We start from the raw sequence: 18,482 nt of genomic DNA, 5'->3' as shown, positions 1-18,482 counted from the left end.
CTCACATAATAATCATGTGATGCTTCAGCATTATAATAGTATATAATAGAATTGCACTGATATAACAAATGATTTGTAATGCCATTTTCGTTTGATGATATCCATTTCTTTTACTTGCAAGAGCAATTTTCAACAGCTTCCTTTTCTTTATAATCAACTCTTAAAAGTTCGCTGCAAAGCCCATAGTTCAATAAGATGAAAGTAGATCTCAATACTTAGCTTCATGAACAACGATGCCATGCATCAGTTCACAAACATGAAACATCTCCAATAAAAGACCTTGATGGTATTCGAGTTTCAAACACATGACCTCCAAATATTAGTTACCAGATACCAGCTATAACCCAGTTGATAGGTCTTTAGCAATTTCCAAGTCATGCAGCCAGCTGGCTAGCTACATTATGATGTTTACCTATTTTTGCAGGTCATCGGAATAAATTATCTTGAAGGTGAGGGTGTCATGGTCCTACATGGATGAATATGCAACGAATGAGCAACGTCCATAGCTTCAGATCCCATTTCCCATATACTCAGAAACCCACTGAACAGGGTCAAAGACAGACCACAAACTGTAGACATTAAAATCATAGCACTTTGTTCTCTTGAAATTATTTCTTCCCCAGTCAACAATCTGCCCCTCATGCTAATGTTTCACAACTCCCCAAGTTGAAACCATGTTTAATAAAAACAACAAAACCATCCAAGTTATAGATGATGTGTTCCGCTTAGAAAACACCAAAGAAGGGGTTGGTTATGGCAGCATTCAGCTCCAATCCTGCCGTCTTAAGGACCACCATGTCCACCTTGTCCCGAGGCAAATATAAGTATTCATCCCCTTCAAGCTTCTCAAAACCACATAGCTCAAGAAACTGAATGCCTCCTTTAAGGCTGCCAACTCTATCCTGTTAAGAACAAATGGAAAAGAAGCGTCAAATTCATCTGATAACAAAAGGAAACAAACAATCCAATGCCAACTGAACTCATTCATCTAGTCATTTACCTGAAAAGTTGGATTACTGAGACGGATCTTTCTGAACTTCTCTTCATCTGGATTTTTTGCAACATTTCCCACATATATAAGAAGTGTTTGAAATGCTCTTTTCACTCTAACATCCTCATCCTACCATATTAAATATAGTTGATGATGAAAACTGTGACTCAGTGGCTATGCTATTTGATAATCAATAATCAAAATACTAGTGATATGCACAATATCATGAAGTCACTCATCCAGTACACTTTCTTTTGTTGTGAAAAGTCACCAACTCCCCATTTCCACAAAAAAGCATGTCCACATAATAAATCATGCCACATTTTGAAAGTAAGATGACCAAAAAAAAATTGGGACGGCAACTTTTTATTTCCAGTGGAAATAAATGTGGTATGCATTTTTCAATGATAGTTGAATGGGAAGCTGGAAAATAGTAATGCAGATGAGTGCGAAAACAAACTGAATGCTTGTAGTCTTGTACATAGTAAATTAGATGCTAATTGACAATAGTGCAATATAGACCTAATTACCTAAAGCAAGGTATGTCTATGGCATTTTGTTGTGTTTGGTACCAACTAAATCAGCTATTGACTTCAACAATGTTGGTTCAAAATTCAGAAAACTGATAAGAGTACCTTGTGATTCTTCTTGAGAGATCGCAAACAATCTCTCATGCGCGCTGCCTTTCTAGCAGGCTTGACCGGTAGAAACCTCTGAATATTACAAAATAAATTTGAAAATATTATTTGTATGTCTATACCATCATACTTCGCAAAGTATAGCAGGCTTTAGTTTGTTCAGGACATATTAACACATACATTCGTTTCCTGCAGAGGAGGTTTGGTGACTTTCACAGCTTTAAGGTCTGCTGGTGGCAACCCGAGCATTCGCCTTCTTTCTGCCTGCATTTCAACTTAAGGTGGTAATATGGGCAATCAAATTTTCATACTAATGGTTCGAGAAGTGTAAACAGTCCTTGAAACACCTAAATCTTATTTCTGGAATGCATGCAGAACATTGGAAGGATAAAAGTATCATGTTACCATAGTTTTTGTCTGATATGCTATTCCTATTGACAATTTTGTTCTAATGTAAAGTTCTTTACTATTATCTATTTGAAATCGTATTAACCATCAAACTTGCTGCTGCATAGAGGGTTTATATCAATGTATGATGCATGCACATATATTATTTTAGTCATGCTTTTCATTCACATTTGACTTGAGAAGACCATGGCTTACTGTAATTGGAAATATTGGACTACCACTACCCATTATTGGACTATTGCACACTTACAACCTTCCCAAGACTTGCTTCTGATGTTACATAATATTAAAGCATCACAATTATCCTGCCAGGCTTTGACATGATAGCTTCAGAGACTTTGATAGAAGATTATCTAGTTAGTTGACTAACTACACTATCCGGTGCAATTGTTGCATCAAACTATATGTAGACTCATCCCATCAATATATTTCATAAGACCATCACATTCTGTTACTTTTGTTACAGTAATTTTTGGCCACCTTTCACAATTTCAAAATATGCTCACACCTAAGATACAAATCTAAAATTCTAAAATTTTCTGCCAAAAAATGGTTAAGATTTGTTTCACTTAGTTTTTACTGAAAAACTCCCTATGAGATCTTGCTAAATATGATCTACAAGATCTTGCTTGGTTTAGGTCACTGCAACTAGTTAATAGAAATCACTTGGAAAAGAACTGTCTCTTAAATTTCTTCAGGACAAAATAATAATAATATCATTTCAAATATTCTCAAACTAATATCCTTTTTTTCTCTGAGTCTGGATTCAGCTAACAAAATTTGGACCCATCTGTTAACTCGAACAAAATTTTGATTACAGGATCTATTTTGGACCAGCTTGGCCGAAGCAAAATGTTTTACTGCAGCCATCGTGCCAAGTTGCCAACAACCTGATGGGCAATGGCTCCAAGAAAAATCATCAGCAACTGAGCTCTTTGCAATGAAAGACAATCTCCATCTGATAAAATATGTGCAAACAATTGATAGGTTTGTAATCACGAATTAACTAAAGTGGGTCATAATCCTTTCTTTTGTATTGTTTTAGAATGGAGGAATCATAGATCAGTCAAATGAAATAAACTCTAACCCTATATAACATGCTAATGAAATAAGAAAAGGATGATATACCCTATGGAATGTTCAAAAGGAGTGATGTTCATTTACAACTTCATATATGCAAACCACAAGGTTGTGTGCGAGGACTCGGATAAGCATAGACTAAAAGAATAGGAAAAATTACATTTTCACCCCCTCGAGTTTGGGCAACTCTCATGTACAACCCCTCATCTTTAAAATTTTTTAAAATGGCCCTTCAAGTTTCCAAAGTAGTCCAACTCGCCAACCAGTCAACACCATTAACCCGCCATTTCAAATGACCAAAATGCCCTCGCCCTCAGACATTTTCCAACATCTTTTCTGCTTCCCTCCCAATATCAATCATTCCACTCCAACACTACTTTCCCGTCCTCCCTTCCCAATGATAACCAGAGAAATGCTGCCTCCTCTCCTCTGTCCTCCTCTCTTCTACAATTTGTTGAGAGAATAGAAGAAGACAAAGTGGGAGAAGAAAAAAAGAAAGAACAAAATAGTGAAGTAATCTGAGAAAAAAAAGCAAAAATCCAAGTATTTTATTTTTATTCGTGGTAATGGCGGAATGACATTGTCGGGCAAGATCCCCAACCTGAGAAAGCTGAGATTTTTCTAGTACTTGCTTCAATTTCCTTTCAAATTCTTGGGTAATGATTCATCCATTCCTTGTTTAACATCTTCATTGTTTCCATTCATATAGCGTCTTGAATGATAGGTTAGGCTCCATGAGGAAGTAGAAAATGGGACCTTTAGTGAGTTGCTCTATATTTTAATGAACTAGAAATGAGGTAGGAGAATTCTCCTTTAGAAAAATTTCCTTTTTCCCATATTTTGCCGTGACATGAGGGAGATGGGGCATGGCCAATGAAATCCATCTCTCTGTATCCCCTCTCTTATTTTTCCCTTGCCTATTTACTACTCCCTGAGTCGATCAACTCAATCTAACAGCTCCACCCCATTTTTATTCTCTCATATATAATCTGCTTACCATGCACATGAACCTGGCCCTATGGCCTCTCATTCATCAACTTTCCCCGCCCTTAAAACAACACAAATCCCACACCTCAAACAATGTTGTGGTGCTCACCATTACTCTGCAACCCATACGCCCTCTATACCCAATCTCTCACCCATATGGAGACTCACAATAATATAAAACCTAAAAGCTAGCTAAGAGCTAAGAGCTCTCTACTCCCATCCCCCTCCATCTCCTACTCCATTCTTATCACCCTGTTAACACTAAGTAAAAGAGCCGAGCTCTTGTTCACTATACTTCCCATCTTTACCCCCTTTCTACCACTACTACTACTAATACTTCCCATCGAACAAGAATCCTCGGCCAATGGCTGCCACCAACACCATCTCCATGTTCAATCCCACCTTCAAGTTGCCACAGCATTGCAATGGCACCCTCTACCCCAACTTCTGCATCTCGAGACTCATTGACATCCCCAATCTCACCTTCAAAACCCTCCTCGACGTGATCGCCCCCCTCATCAACCCCACCACCGCGAACTTATCCAATACTAGAGAGCTGTCATTCGACAAAGCAAGGTTGCAGGAGTTGGAATTCTGCCCACCCGAGTATGAGAACCATATCCCATGTTACAACAAGATCCCATAGAGTTTGGATTTGGGAGATCATGACACCCCTATCAAAATTTGAGCATCTAGGTGTTCGAGATTTTGCAAAGGATAGAGGCTATTTGATTCTGCCACCAAGGAATTATAAAAATTCTCTTCGGTGGCCAAGTGGGAGAGACTTCATCTAAAAGGAGAATGTGAAGATCACTGTGTGAGAATTCTCCACTGCCCAAGAATGCAAGAATAGTAAGCATTATCTCTCTCCCCCTTTCCCCACCCCCCTCTCTCTCTCCCTCCCCCTTTCTCTTGGAGTTTCTCTCAGGGGAGCCCTTGTTATTTAGAAATGAATCACGTGACCTCATGTGATTTGCAGTATCCTTAGTGCCTAGACTCCACCCCCAAACAATTGATATCAAGGGCATTTTCATCCAACAACAATTTTCTGCTATCATGTAATCGTCATGTGCTACCAATCTGTTAACGAAGATGTATAGCAGGACCACTTCGGAACACTTTGGAAACTTGAAGTGCCACTTTGAATATTTTTAAAGATAAGGGTGTGAGTGGGAATTGCCCAAACTTGAGGGAGTGAAACTGTAATTTTCTCAAAAGAATAATAATAAAGCATTAATATGCTTATGATCATACTGATTGGACTATTTAGATGCCAAGACATTAAGGTGCAGAGAATATATCATGACAATAATGAATCCTTCTAGGCAAATATCTCTAAGAAACGCTTTGACCATCTTACAAGTACATCAGTAAATGATGATCTCAGGAGGTGATCAAAACAAGGTTCATCATTCAATTCCTAGCACTCAGAGTTTTGGCAAAAGTGTGACTATTGAATGGATTGTTTCTGACTCCATGTTGCCTTGCCCAATAGAGTTTCATGACCCAACTGAATTCCCATTATTCAACACAACCATGCATGCCACCAAATTGAACACTGAATGACAAAATAAGCATAAAATTATAGGTACATTTATAGCTACCAGTGTTGTTATAGAATAATCAGAGAAGCATAAGATTATAGGTACACTTATAGCTACCAGCATTGTTTTAGGATAATCATAGAAGCATATCTAAAATATGGTTGTACAAAGTGGGAATATTATATGTGGGTGCAAAAGTGGTCTTCCAGAATGTTACATGATGCTCAGCAGCATAATATCTTAATGGCTCTTAACAGTTTTAAGGACCCCTGATATTTAACATCTTGTGATATAACCATTAGAAAGCTTAAAATTGTTTAGAAGCGGAAGTATCCAAAAGACTGAAAAATTACAGCAAACACTATAATCTAAGGTTTCAAGTTCCCTCATAAAATTACTGAACCTCCCTTCTTCTGCAAAACTCACAGTGATGCCTAATGATCTAGTGATCTTAGCATCAACCTGGTTGAGGTTTTTGAACTAAATGCATCATTACTGCTCATTGCTCACAAATCTAATTTGCTGCTTTTTTTTATTATTTTCATTTAATTATAAATGGAAGTTTGCTTTAACTTATATAATCTCATTTTATTTATTTGTGTGGCATGTAAATACATATAGATTAAGTGATGGAATAGATTAAATTCAAATTCAATAGAACCTTGTCATCTAATCTTCTGCATGAGACATGACCCTACACTTCACCAAAGAGACAAACAAATGGAAGATAATAACAAAAAAGGAATGTCAACAAGCACCTTATCCTCCTCTAACCGCTGGCGAATTTTCTCTCTAGCTTTTTTCTCCTCCTCCTTTTCTGCTTGACGCAATGCTAGCATTCTGCACACTTCTCAATCAAAGTAAAATATGATGGCAGATAATAGCAACATGGGAAATGTTAAAGTGGTTAAAATAAAAAAGAACATCAATTAGATTGGTATGAACCTTCTTCTTTCATTTTCCTCCAGAATTCGCTTTGCTTCCAGAAGCTCTTTACCCACTCGTATTCTTTCCTGAGAAGACAGGTGACATGATATACCTCATAGTCCATAATATGAACTGCTAGAATGCACCTCAGTTGGAAATCAAATCAAAGGAGCATTGTAAAAGATGATCTTACCTATGAAAAAAACATTCACCACGTGAACAAAATCTTGAATCCAACAACCAAATAATTTCAAGGTGGAATGCATAAGTAAGATCAACTCTTTTCTTGAAGCATGAGTCAATGGTGTATACTAAAAGAAGCCAAAGATTTCCCACTAAGGCATTAATCTACATTAGAACTTGTTTTGGAATTATAATTGAGATGTATCTTTTAACTAAAATATTTAGAAGATCCAAATATTCAAAAATCTATTTAATCGCATGACAATGTAGCTCATTATACAACTTATATACTCAGTTACTTTTTCTGAACTTCACTTAAACCCTCTATACACCATTTAAATAGATGCACGTTGAGTGTGATACAGTCGCACTCTAGGTCATATGTTGCATACTTGCATCATTGCGTATGAACCTTGAATGCTTCTAATTTGTGCTGCTTGCACTTTGCTCTTTACCCACCATGAATATGTTCAATTAAAGACAAGGAACAAGTTTGGAGAACACACGATTGCACAATTTGTGCTGCTTGCATTTTGCTCTTTACCCACCATGAATATGTTCAATTAAAGAAAAGGAACAAGTTTGGAGACACAATTGCAACATGTTCCAAACTTTGAATGCAGCTGTGTCCCATCCAATCCACCCCCCATCTATGAAGCAATGCAAATACAGAGAATTGATTTCTAAATCTTACTCATTACCAAGGTTTGCCCACTTGGAACCAAACTCATGCCGGCCAGCCGGTGGTATAAGTCGATACAGCCCCATACCAGACTGTACCAAGCCTGAACCAACACAAAAATAAGGGATGAACCGGAGAGGAAAAGAGAGAGGAAGAGGGAGAGATGAAAAGGGAGGCCAGCAGTGGCCATCGGAGGGCTGCCAAGGCCTCTTGTGCTCCGCAATCCTCCATAAGAAGAAACAAAAGCAGATAGACATAGAGAGAAAAAGAGGAAGGGAGAGAAGAGGAGTGAGAGGAAGGCGGCAGAGAGGCCATCGAACGACCCAATCCGTCCCGCGGTCGCCGTTGGTTCGAAACAAGGACAAACGCCCCTATTTCATCGTATTTTTTAGAAACATGATAAATAGTGAGACCAGCAATAGATTTGGGCTGATTTCACTATTTATTGTAATTTTTAAAAAATGCGATAAAATAGGGACATCACTCCTGTTTGAACCACAACAACCATGGGACAGATTTAGGCCATTCGGCAGCCTCCCCACAGCCTTCCCCTCACTTCTTTTCTCTCCCTTCCACTCTCTTTATCTCTCTCTTCTCATATCTCGTAGAGGACCATAGAGCCTCGGAAGTCTCGACAGGCCACCACCGGCCTTTCCCTCTCCTTCACTCCCCTCTTCTCTCTCTTTTTTCCTCTCTTTCCTTCTTTCTTGCTCCATTTTCGCCGGTGTTCCAAATCGAACATCCAAACTGCACCGATTAGCCACCGATACAGTTCGGCACGTCCTAAACCATCTGGTTTGGGATGATTTGGCGAATAATGCTCATGACAGTAAATCATCTTGAGAAGATACAAAAATTTAATGCATGCAATAGAGTAGCAAGCCATTTCTTATTAGTAGAAATAGTTGTGAATTGTGATCATAGTCCTATAGATGTTGTCCAAACTCCCAAGTTTAGGTAGACTAGACCACCATATGATGATTGCATGCAAATTAATTTTAGCAATAAAATGTATGCAAATAAGAGGCTGATAATTCAGATACCATCAGACAATACCATACCATTCTGACAGCAAAATGGTACCAGAACAGACATCCGAACACCAAAAAATGGCTTAAGCTGGTCTATATCGGGCCTCCTAATGCAAACTAGCTAGTGCAGGCCAATATCATGGTTGGTTTGACCAGTACCTAACTGGGCCGGCTAGTCCGCTCCATTTCAAAAGAAAAGGAGAGAGAGTACACCAATTTTCTCTCTTTTATTCTACCACGGCTGCCCCTAGTCCACTTTGGACCAAGAAAGAGAAAAGGGAGACAAAAAGAGGGAGAGAAAGAGAGAAAAAATTAGAGGTAGGGAGAAGAGAAAAGAAGGCAAGGAGGCTAGATTCAGCCCTTCCACCCACTTCCCCACCTTGACATCAAATTCCACTAAGATTCAGTGAGTTTTCATCCCCCCCGCCTTTTAGCCACTAATTAGCAAAATAGAGAAAAATATAGGAACTCATGCCTAACTTTTTTCATTTACCATCAAATTCGAATATGTTATAGGATAGGCATCACCTACATCAAACTGATTTTCATTTTTGAGATATATTTTTATTTGTTATAAATTAAATTATATTTATTAAATTAATTATTAAAAAAATATAAAATAATTTCAAGGAAAGTAGCTTGTGTGCAATATTAATGTGCCCATGCTACTAATTTGTTGCACAATTTGGATTAATTTCAGGCACATTTAGGAGGGCTTGAGCCAATGCATGAAATTAGCATTGATTTGAAATTATAAATATTCATCCACTAACTAGTATGTGTAGTGCACATGAGCTAAGACCTAAGCATATGTTACATTAGCCTAGGTTCAGACTGGGCCTAAGCTTGATATTAATGAATTTTTTTCAGGCCCGAGCTCAACGAAGCCTGGTTTTGAGGCTAAATCCAAAGCCTAAGCCTAGTCCAACATATGTCCTAAGGGCCCGAGCCTGACCCAATGCTCCAAACCAACTCAAGTTCCCCATGTGTGTGTGTGTGAGAAAGAGAGAGAGAGAGAGGAAAGAAATAGCAATGGTCAACTGGGAAAAAGGCACTGATAGAGAAAGTAATGGCAACAGATTGGAAGGCACTAAGAGAGAGCGATAGCAACAGATTGGGAGGGATGTGCCAAGAGATGAGAGGCAATAGTTAGGTGGAGTTAAGATTCATCGAACCAGTACTGGAGGGCATATCAGCTAGCTACCGGTTCGGCATGATAAAGGTCCATACTCCATACCATGTCGTTCTGGAGTATACAAAAAATAGGAAGAGGGGAGAGGAAGAGAGAGGGAGAGGGAAGGGAAAGAGGAAGGGGGAGGTATCCTCTAAAACCAAACCATGAGAGAGAGAGAGAGAGAGGGAGGGAGGGTTGAAGGGTGCTCTCTAAACCCTAATCCTCAATGAGAGAGAGAGAGGAGGAGGGAGGTAGAGAAAGGGAGGGAGAAGGGAAGGAAGGAGAGAGGAAGGGGGAGGACCGAGGACTTTTCGATGATGGCTGAGAGGGAGCAAATCCGACGCCATTGAAACTCTCGAGGTCGCAAGCAGGGAGGGCAAGGTGGCGTGCTCTCAAACCATCAAACGGTCGTGAGCAGCAAGGGAAGGGCTGCATGCTTTCGAATGCCATCATAACCCTCAAATGGTCATGAGTGAGGAAGGGGGTAAAGAAACTCTTGAACGATCGCTAAAGGGGTGGCTCAAACACTATCCTATTGCTCAAAGAAATTTCTAGGCAACAAAGCAACATATTTCTCCTTAAAGTATTTCACATTAAAACTTCAAGTTGAGGTATCTAGGCTTAAGCCTAAATCTATGATTCAATGTACAACATGTATCAAATACTATGTATTTACACCTCTCAAAATATAATCATCTCACTATATTCTTAAATAAATACATCAAATCTAAAAGTTAAGCTAACTTATGAAAAATAAAACCATAAGCATATACAATCTTTTCATTGTGCTATCATCAGATGGCCAAAATTGGAACATCTTGAAAGGGGTTGTTGTTGGAGGGATGACCTTACATTGGTGAACAACTCATAATAACAACGGACCAAAATTAAGCATACTATATCAAACTTCATTCTCTCAAATGAACTCTTGGTGCTTAATTTGACATGTTAAATATTCTAGATATCATATTTTTGACCCATAAATCTTTGCCATATATGATTCAGCATGCTTGAGTTCTGCTATACATTTTGATGATATGAGATGAAGGAAACACTTATTATCTAGCACTTGATTAGAAAAACCTCGAACTTCAAAAACACTAGCATGATCAGAATACCAACCATTATCTCAAATTCCTAAGTACTTGCTCCTACAGTCACTATCCAACCTAACAGACGTTTTATTTATATCTGTCATCTTTTATTACTATAACAATCCAACTAAATTATTTAGATGTAAGATGACATTATCATTCTATGTCTATCCAGATATATTCATATATGTAAATTGCAAGATGAAATCACTTACTAAATGATTGAATTCTTTTACTATATCTACTAATTTTAAATGTTGCCATAGATGGATACAACAAGATTTTATCAAGTTGATGTTCTCCCATGGATTAGTACATGTAATGACTTTTATCAAATTTGTTCATATGTACCCCAAGCAACAGTCTGGCTAGAGCTAAGAGAAGATCCAGCCCATGAAATAGGAACACCTGAGTATAGATTAATACAAGGATGTGCTGGTGTTTGAATGAAGTCAGACAATAGATTCTGCCAATAGATTTTATCAAAGAGAAAAGGATTATTCATTTTGGATAAAGAATAAAGTTAAATATATTCAATTTTTTATTTTTATCAAAGAGAAAAAAAAATATTTTTTTATTAAAAATGATGATTAAAATATGAAATATTATAATATACATCACATGATTATTTAATGACCTGAATACATGTGAATAAGTAATATAAACTGTTTATGTAAAATAGAAACACATGTTGTAACCAGATGATTAAGGGCTTGCCATTCAAACAAAAAATTCTATCCAAATCTGGTCCAATTTGGATACAGAAATGGATGCGATCAGATTTTATCCAATCCATCCCCTTCTATTTTTAGCCTAAAATCCATGCTCCAGGGCATGAATTCAAAATTAATACCCCATTAAAATCTTCTTATTACATAATTTTTAATTTCTCCATTATGCAATCTTCTTATTACATAATCCTTACCTAATTTCTTAAATATCTTCATCATGCAAAAAATAAAAAAAGGGATCCAAGCCCCAATTGCATGATTCCTCATCTTCTCACTGATGAATACTTAATTTAAGTCACTAGAGACACTAAATATCGTAATAATTGATGTTATTTTATTAAAATTTGATGCTCTCTAGTCTATTTTGCAGGTAATTGGAAGTTTGGGTTCATATGACTCAAATTAGATTCAAATTGGATCAGACTTGAGTGAACCAGGCAACCAGCTCCTATTCCAGTGTGAACACGACTTAAAGATCAACAGAGGAGAATCAATATGAAGATCCAAAGGTTCTTATTCACGCTCCCACCTCTCTTTTCATAAAACCCTAGCCTCCCCACTCTATAAATAGAACCCCAAGGCCTCCATCTTCTTCAATCAAGCCAACTCTAAGTTCTCTTCAAGCTTCTCTCTTTCTCTCTCCCTCTTCTTCTTCTCCTTAAGTCTAGGGGAGGTACTAACCCTAGCACGACACCATATTCCTCCACAGATCCCTTTTCCACATCCCATCAAATCTAAGAGAGGTTCTAATCCTAGTGCCGCTACCCTTTCTCTTCTACATACCCGTTCCATCAACCTTTCTTCCTTTGAGTTCCTAGACCAAGCCTTCCAACCATCCTGCCGCTGTCTGCACGGAGGAAGACGAAGGATTCAAGGAGACACATCCACCATCGGACGCAGCAAAAAGATCAACTTGGTTTAGTTATCTTGTATCGCAATTTATTTTTTTTCTTTATGTATTATTCTTTATTTGATTAATGAAAAGTAATTTTATTATAATTTTCATGCTTCTTTCTTAGTTTCTTACAATCTATTATTTTTTTCTTTTGCATTTTCGAAACAATCAACTAAGATCCTTGCGGATACGATCCCGACTCATCCTATCTACATAGTAGTGAGTAGGGTTAATTTTGGTATGCTACGACACGCATCAAATTTTGGCGTCGTTACCAGAGATCTTGGCGCGATTGTTTTGAAAAAAAAATAAAAAAATAGGTAAAATAATAAAAAAATATTTTACTGCTTTCTAGATTTTTATTTCTTACTTTAGATTGCTTGACTACCTTATATGCTTTACTGCTTTATATTTCTAGTTGATTATTTCCTTCTCTTATACTCTTGCTTTCCATACTTTACTTTGCTGATTAGTAGTTTGCCTTTTATTATTAGTTAATTTATTTTAATTGATTAATTACCTTCTATTTATTCTTTTTAAAAAATTTCTGCCTTATATTGCTTTTCGTATATGGTAGATTTACTATTTTATATCTAGACTTCTTTATTTGCATGCATAGAAAAATTTTCTACTTTCTATAGCCTGGTGATCTACTGCTTTCTATAGCTTAGAATAATTTATTGCTTTATATAATTAGTGATTTTCTGCTTCCTAAGTAGATTAGATTTTTTGCCTTTTATTTAAATTACGTAGTTACCTTTTATTCTTAACTATGAGATTACTTTATTTGCATAGTGAGTAGTTACCTTATTTATTATTGCCCATTATTCCTAATAATTTACTGCTTTCCATGGCTTAGAATAATTTATTGTCCTAAAAGTAGATTTGATTTGTTGCTTTATTTGTAGGCTACCTACTTACCTTTTAATCTTAGCATTATTTACTTTCTATTTAATTAGATTTACTTGATCTTCTCATACCTAATTAACCTAATTTAAAACTTACCTTTTATTCCTTCTTGCTTAAAGATAACACTTGACTAATATAAATAAACCAATTAAATCTTAAAAGCTACTTAACATATTTGGACACTTTTTCTTTTTGCATTGCATATTTTCATAAAAAATTTTAAGGGTAAAACCCTAATCAACATAAGGTGGAGATTTCATCACCCTTCCTTTACCCATAAACCACCATCTTGTAATCGTATTGACCTAAACCTCTAATTTAAAATTGATTAGATGTTGACCCCTAAGGATCCTCGAGCTCAGTAAGACAAGAAATCCTAAAAGTTGGACCGAGTTCAGGTTAGTCAGTTTAACTGGTGTCTAAGAAAGTGGTTCAGGGATTACATCCCGAAAGAAGGTGGTTCATTAATTGATTCCGTTCGCTTATCTGGCCAACGCAGTTGGTGTCTAAGGAAAGCAACGGAGAGACCCCCACCAACCTTACACTTACCTGACCAGTTGAGCAGCTAGTCTGCTACTTGGAGTGCTTGAAAGTGACCTTGACAGTTAGAAGCTGTCTAGATCTAGGGTAACCCATAAATAGGATTGATTGAACCACTTGATTGCTAACTAAAAACATCCAATCTAATTAATTCTTCTCTATCTTCTTAGCATTAGAACTCTCTTCTTTAGAACTCTTTTTCCTCTTCTCTTTCAAAAAAGAAAAAAAATTATTGAAATTAAAACTCGATGAGATCTTTTGGGTGCATGCTAGGACGCCGATCATTACAACATGATTTACACCCATCAGACCTAGAGCTAGAAAAAATGATTCGAATAAACCAAATCAAAACCATGGATCCAAAACAAGAGACTGACCCACCATGACAATTGAGGGAGTATTTTACTTCCTCATCTTACACCTACTCGTCATGTATCCAGCCTCCTCCTGTAGAGGCGGCACAATACGAAATCAAGTCTAGCATTATTCAAATACTATATCATTCTATGGACTGACGAATGAGGATTCGTATAAATATTTGGACGAATTTCTTGAGATATGGTCCACAGTAAAAATCCAAAACTTCTCCGATGATGCCCTCAAGTAAACTATTCTCTTTTCACTTAAGGACAAAGCCAAGCATTGGTTAAACTCCCTAGATTCCATAATCATTTCAACTTCGGACCATCTTCAGAGAGAATTCCTCAAGAAATACTTTCCAATTGAAAAAACAAAGAGAAAAGCCATTATTGTTTTTTCCAATTGGATGATAAACTTTTTCATGAGACATGGAAAAGGTTAAGAGACCTTATTCGTAAATGCTCCCACACGCTGTCCCCAAATGGCAACTTGTTCAGTGTTTCTACGATGGTCTATCGGAGAAACACCGACAAATTTTCGATGCATCGTGTGGTGGAACATTCATGCTAAAGAGTGAGGATGAGGCTTGGCAGCTTTTTGAAACACTTAGTGAGAACTCCCTGCATCATATCTCTGCCATCTCTAAAGAACAACCCATGTCTCAACAGAAAAGAGGTGGAATCTATCAGATTGAAAACGTTATGGATATCCACAGTAAGGTAGATGAATTGTCCCAAAAATTAGACCGTCTTCTGAATACTGGACACTCTTCGACTCTACCTAACCCAGTCCAAGATATTTGTGCATTGTGTGCAAGCCCAACCCATTTTATTAGTGAATGCCCAACCGTATCTCAATTTTTTGAGTTTGTGCACGAGCAAGCTCCAACCCAACAAGCTCATAGACCAAGAAATGATCCATATTCGAACACTTATAATCCCGACTGGAGAAACCACCCAAATTTTTCCTAGAGATCAGTGGTTGGCCCTACTGTACCTAGACCTAACTATCAGGACCTAACATATAGGCATGGACCAGACCACCAGTTCCAAAATGCTCCTCAACCGTCTACCATTGGTCACAGCTCAGCTTTTGAGAAGAAGGTTCTAAAAGTGCTAAAACGATTAGAAGTCAACACCCAAACCCTTAACTCTCACACACAATCTATTGCTAAGCTAGAGACCCAAATAGGTCAACTAGCAATCGCAGTCAGTAGAAGGGAAAGAGGGAAATTACCTAGCCAACCTGAGAGCAATCCGAGAGGGCAATTCATGATTGAGAGCTCCAATACTCCAGATACCTTTTCTGAACACATCAAATCAATCATGACTCTCAAAATAGGAAGGTCATTGAACATACGAGTAAAACCAATAAGACCGACCCTAAACCTCTGACCAAGCCCAAATCACTCAAGAACAAGGAGGACCCAAAAGTAGAGAATGGACCAACTGCATCGGAATCACCTTACTTGCCTAAAGCTCCATTTTCAAGGGCCCTAAAAACCCCTACTCCTGCGGATAAGAAGGGAGGAAGACTCGACGAGATGTTAGAATTATTTAAGCAAGTCCAAATTAATCTCCCCCTTCTAGACGCAATCAAACAAGTCCCATCTTACGCAAAATTTTTGAAAGAATTGTGCACTCAGAAACGTAAATCCCGATCACAACTCCCGAAGAAAGTATGCCTCACCGAACAAGCTAGCTCTGTATTCCAGCACGCTACCCCTCCAAAGCTTAAAAATCCAGGTACCCCTACCATTTCTTGCATTATGGAGACTTTCACATCGAACAAGCTCTCCTGGACCTAGGGGCCAGTGTGAACCTTTAACCTAACTCGATTTATGAACTTTTTGGATTTGAAAAACTGAAACCCACGTCGGTCACTTTACAGTTAGCTGATAGATCAATTAAGACACTACGTGGGATGATCAAAGATGTTTTGGTCAAGATAGATGAGTTTTATTTTCCAGTTGATTTTTTAGTCCTTGACATGAAACTGAGTGACAATCCAAGGCAAATTCCCATTATCTTAGGCAGACAGGAGTCATGGACGTATCATTTAGGAATAAGAAACTGAGACTGAATGTGTTCAGTGCATCCCAGAGACCATCAACTGATAGTTGCTTCGAGATAGATACATTCGAGGACATCATAGAGGAAGCAACATCAACGATTTTTGCACATGATTCCCGAGACACCCACTTGATGCACTTTGGAGTGGATGACTGTGATATGGAGAGAGGTAGCGAAGAAGTAAATATTCTAGTTGATACATCAAATGCTGAAACTACTCCCCCTTGGACAATCAAGTACGAGCCATTGTCCGCATTAGCCAATACACCCACAGTCCCATTATTAGAATCACCACTTGCACTAGAATTAAAGCCACTTCCAGCCTCACTCAAGTATGCATTCTTAGGACCTAATGACACCCTCCCAGTGATCATTGCATCAGACTTGACCCTGGATCAGGAAGCATAATTGGTTGGTGTTCTGAAGGAAAACAAAGAAGCTATCGGCTGGTCCATTGCCGATCTAAAAAGAATTGATCCCTCCATCTGTATGCACCACATTCATTGCGAGGCAGATGCCAAACCCCATCGAGACATGCAGGGGAGACTGAACCCAAACATGCGGAAAGTAGTGAAGAAAGAGGTGGTAAAATAGTTAGATACCGGAATCATCTACCCCATATCCGACAGTAAATGGGTCAGCCCTACTCAAGTAGTACATAAAAAATCAAGTATTACTGTGGTGGAGAATGAAGAAGGTGAACTGTTCTCCACTCGCGCACATCTAGCTGGCGAGTATGCATTGACTATAGGAAACTAAATGCTATTACTAGGAAGGACCATTTTCCATTACCCGTCTAGAACGGCTAGCGGGTCAATATTTTTTCTGTTTTCTAGATGATTATTCAGGGTACAATCAGATACCTGTATTTTCGAATGACCAAGAGAAAACCACCTTCACTTGCCCTTATGGCACTTTCGCTTTTCAACGTATGCCGTTCGGGCTCTGCAATGCACCCGCTACATTTCAACGATGTATTTTGACCATTTTTTCAGATATGGTGGACAAATATCTCGAAGTTTTCATGGATGATTTCTCTGTGTTTAGAACCACCTTTGAGGATTGTCTTCATAACCTCTCCAAAATCCTTAAGTGCTGCACGGAAACAAATCTGATTTTAAGTTGGAAAAAGAACCATTTCATGGTTCGGAAAGGAATCGTATTGGGACATATTGTTTCTGAAAGGGGGATTGAGGTAGACAAAGCCAAAATCGAGGTCATTTTAAAACTATCACCCCCCACTTCGATTCGACAAATACGATCCTTCCTAAGACACGCTAGATTTTACAGACGCTTCATTAAAGATTTTAGCAAAATATCGAGACCCTTGTGCAATCTGCTAGCCAAAGACATGCCATTTGTCTTTAATGAAGAATGTCTACAAGCCTTCCACACATTACGAGCAGCCCTGACAACAGCACCCATAATAAAACCCCCTGATTGATCTTTTCCATTTGAAATCATGTGTGACGCTTCTGATTTCGCAATAGGAGCCATCTTAGGTCAAAGAATCAATAAGGAGCCACATGTGATCTATTAGTATATCCTGATCACACGGCTCTGAAACATCTGCTCTCAAAAAAAGATACTAAACCACGATTGATCAGATGGATCCTTTTGCTTCAAGAATTTGATCTAGAAATTCGAGACAAGAAGGGTTTCGAAAATGTAGTCGCTGATCACATTTCTAAAATTTTAGTTGATCATACGATGAGTACAGATGAAGTTAAAGAGAAATTCTCTGACGAACAACTTTGTGCAACTACCTCTGATCAAATCTCATGGTTTGCCCACATTGTTAACTATTTGGCAATAGGGCAAGTTCCTCTCCATTGGACAAAACAGGAGAAGGATCGATTCTTCTCACAGGTCAAACATTATTATTGGGAGAAACTCGAATTGTTCAAACATTGCCCTGACTAAGTGATTCGACGCTATGTCCCTGAGAGTGAGTATCAAAATATACTTACCTTTTGTCACTCTCATGCATGCGGGGGACATTTCAGTGGGAAGAGAACGGCCGCAAAAGTGTTACAAAGTAGGTTTTACTGGCCGACATTGTTTAAGGATGCACATAAATTTTGCCTTGAGTGCTTGAGCTGTCAGCAAACGAGGAACATTTCTAGAAAAACATGATGCCCCTATCTCCTATTTTAGTCATGGAAGTTTTTGATGTTTGGGGAATCAATTTTATGGGCCCCTTTCCTCCGTCCTATGGATACGAATACATTTTGGT

General features: G+C 38.0%; 1 protein-coding gene across 3 annotated transcripts in view; it reads right to left on the bottom strand.

Moving 5' to 3' along the window:
- Window positions 1-397: 397 nt before the first annotated feature.
- Window positions 398-18,482, bottom strand: part of LOC105049651 (uncharacterized) — a 44,880-nt gene continuing 26,795 nt past the window's right edge. For 2 of the 3 annotated variants that reach the window (XM_019852286.3, XM_073261508.1), the window contains exons 7-12: window positions 6,594-6,661; window positions 6,407-6,488; window positions 1,810-1,893; window positions 1,627-1,704; window positions 1,001-1,120; window positions 400-902 (exon numbers count right to left, since the gene is read on the bottom strand). In XM_019852286.3, the coding sequence (XP_019707845.1) occupies window positions 726-902; window positions 1,001-1,120; window positions 1,627-1,704; window positions 1,810-1,893; window positions 6,407-6,488; window positions 6,594-6,661 (609 nt within the window). In that variant the 3' untranslated portion in view covers window positions 400-725. Of the gene's footprint in view, window positions 903-1,000; window positions 1,121-1,626; window positions 1,705-1,809; window positions 1,894-6,406; window positions 6,489-6,593; window positions 6,662-18,482 lie in introns of all 3 variants that reach the window. The other variant, XM_073261509.1, reaches the window with a different exon arrangement.

Source organism: Elaeis guineensis, chromosome 8 (genome assembly GCF_000442705.2).
Source record: "Elaeis guineensis isolate ETL-2024a chromosome 8, EG11, whole genome shotgun sequence".
Lineage (NCBI taxonomy): Eukaryota > Viridiplantae > Streptophyta > Magnoliopsida > Arecales > Arecaceae > Elaeis > Elaeis guineensis.
Note: the sequence above shows the minus strand (reverse complement) of the source record. Positions and strands in the feature narration are given on the sequence as shown.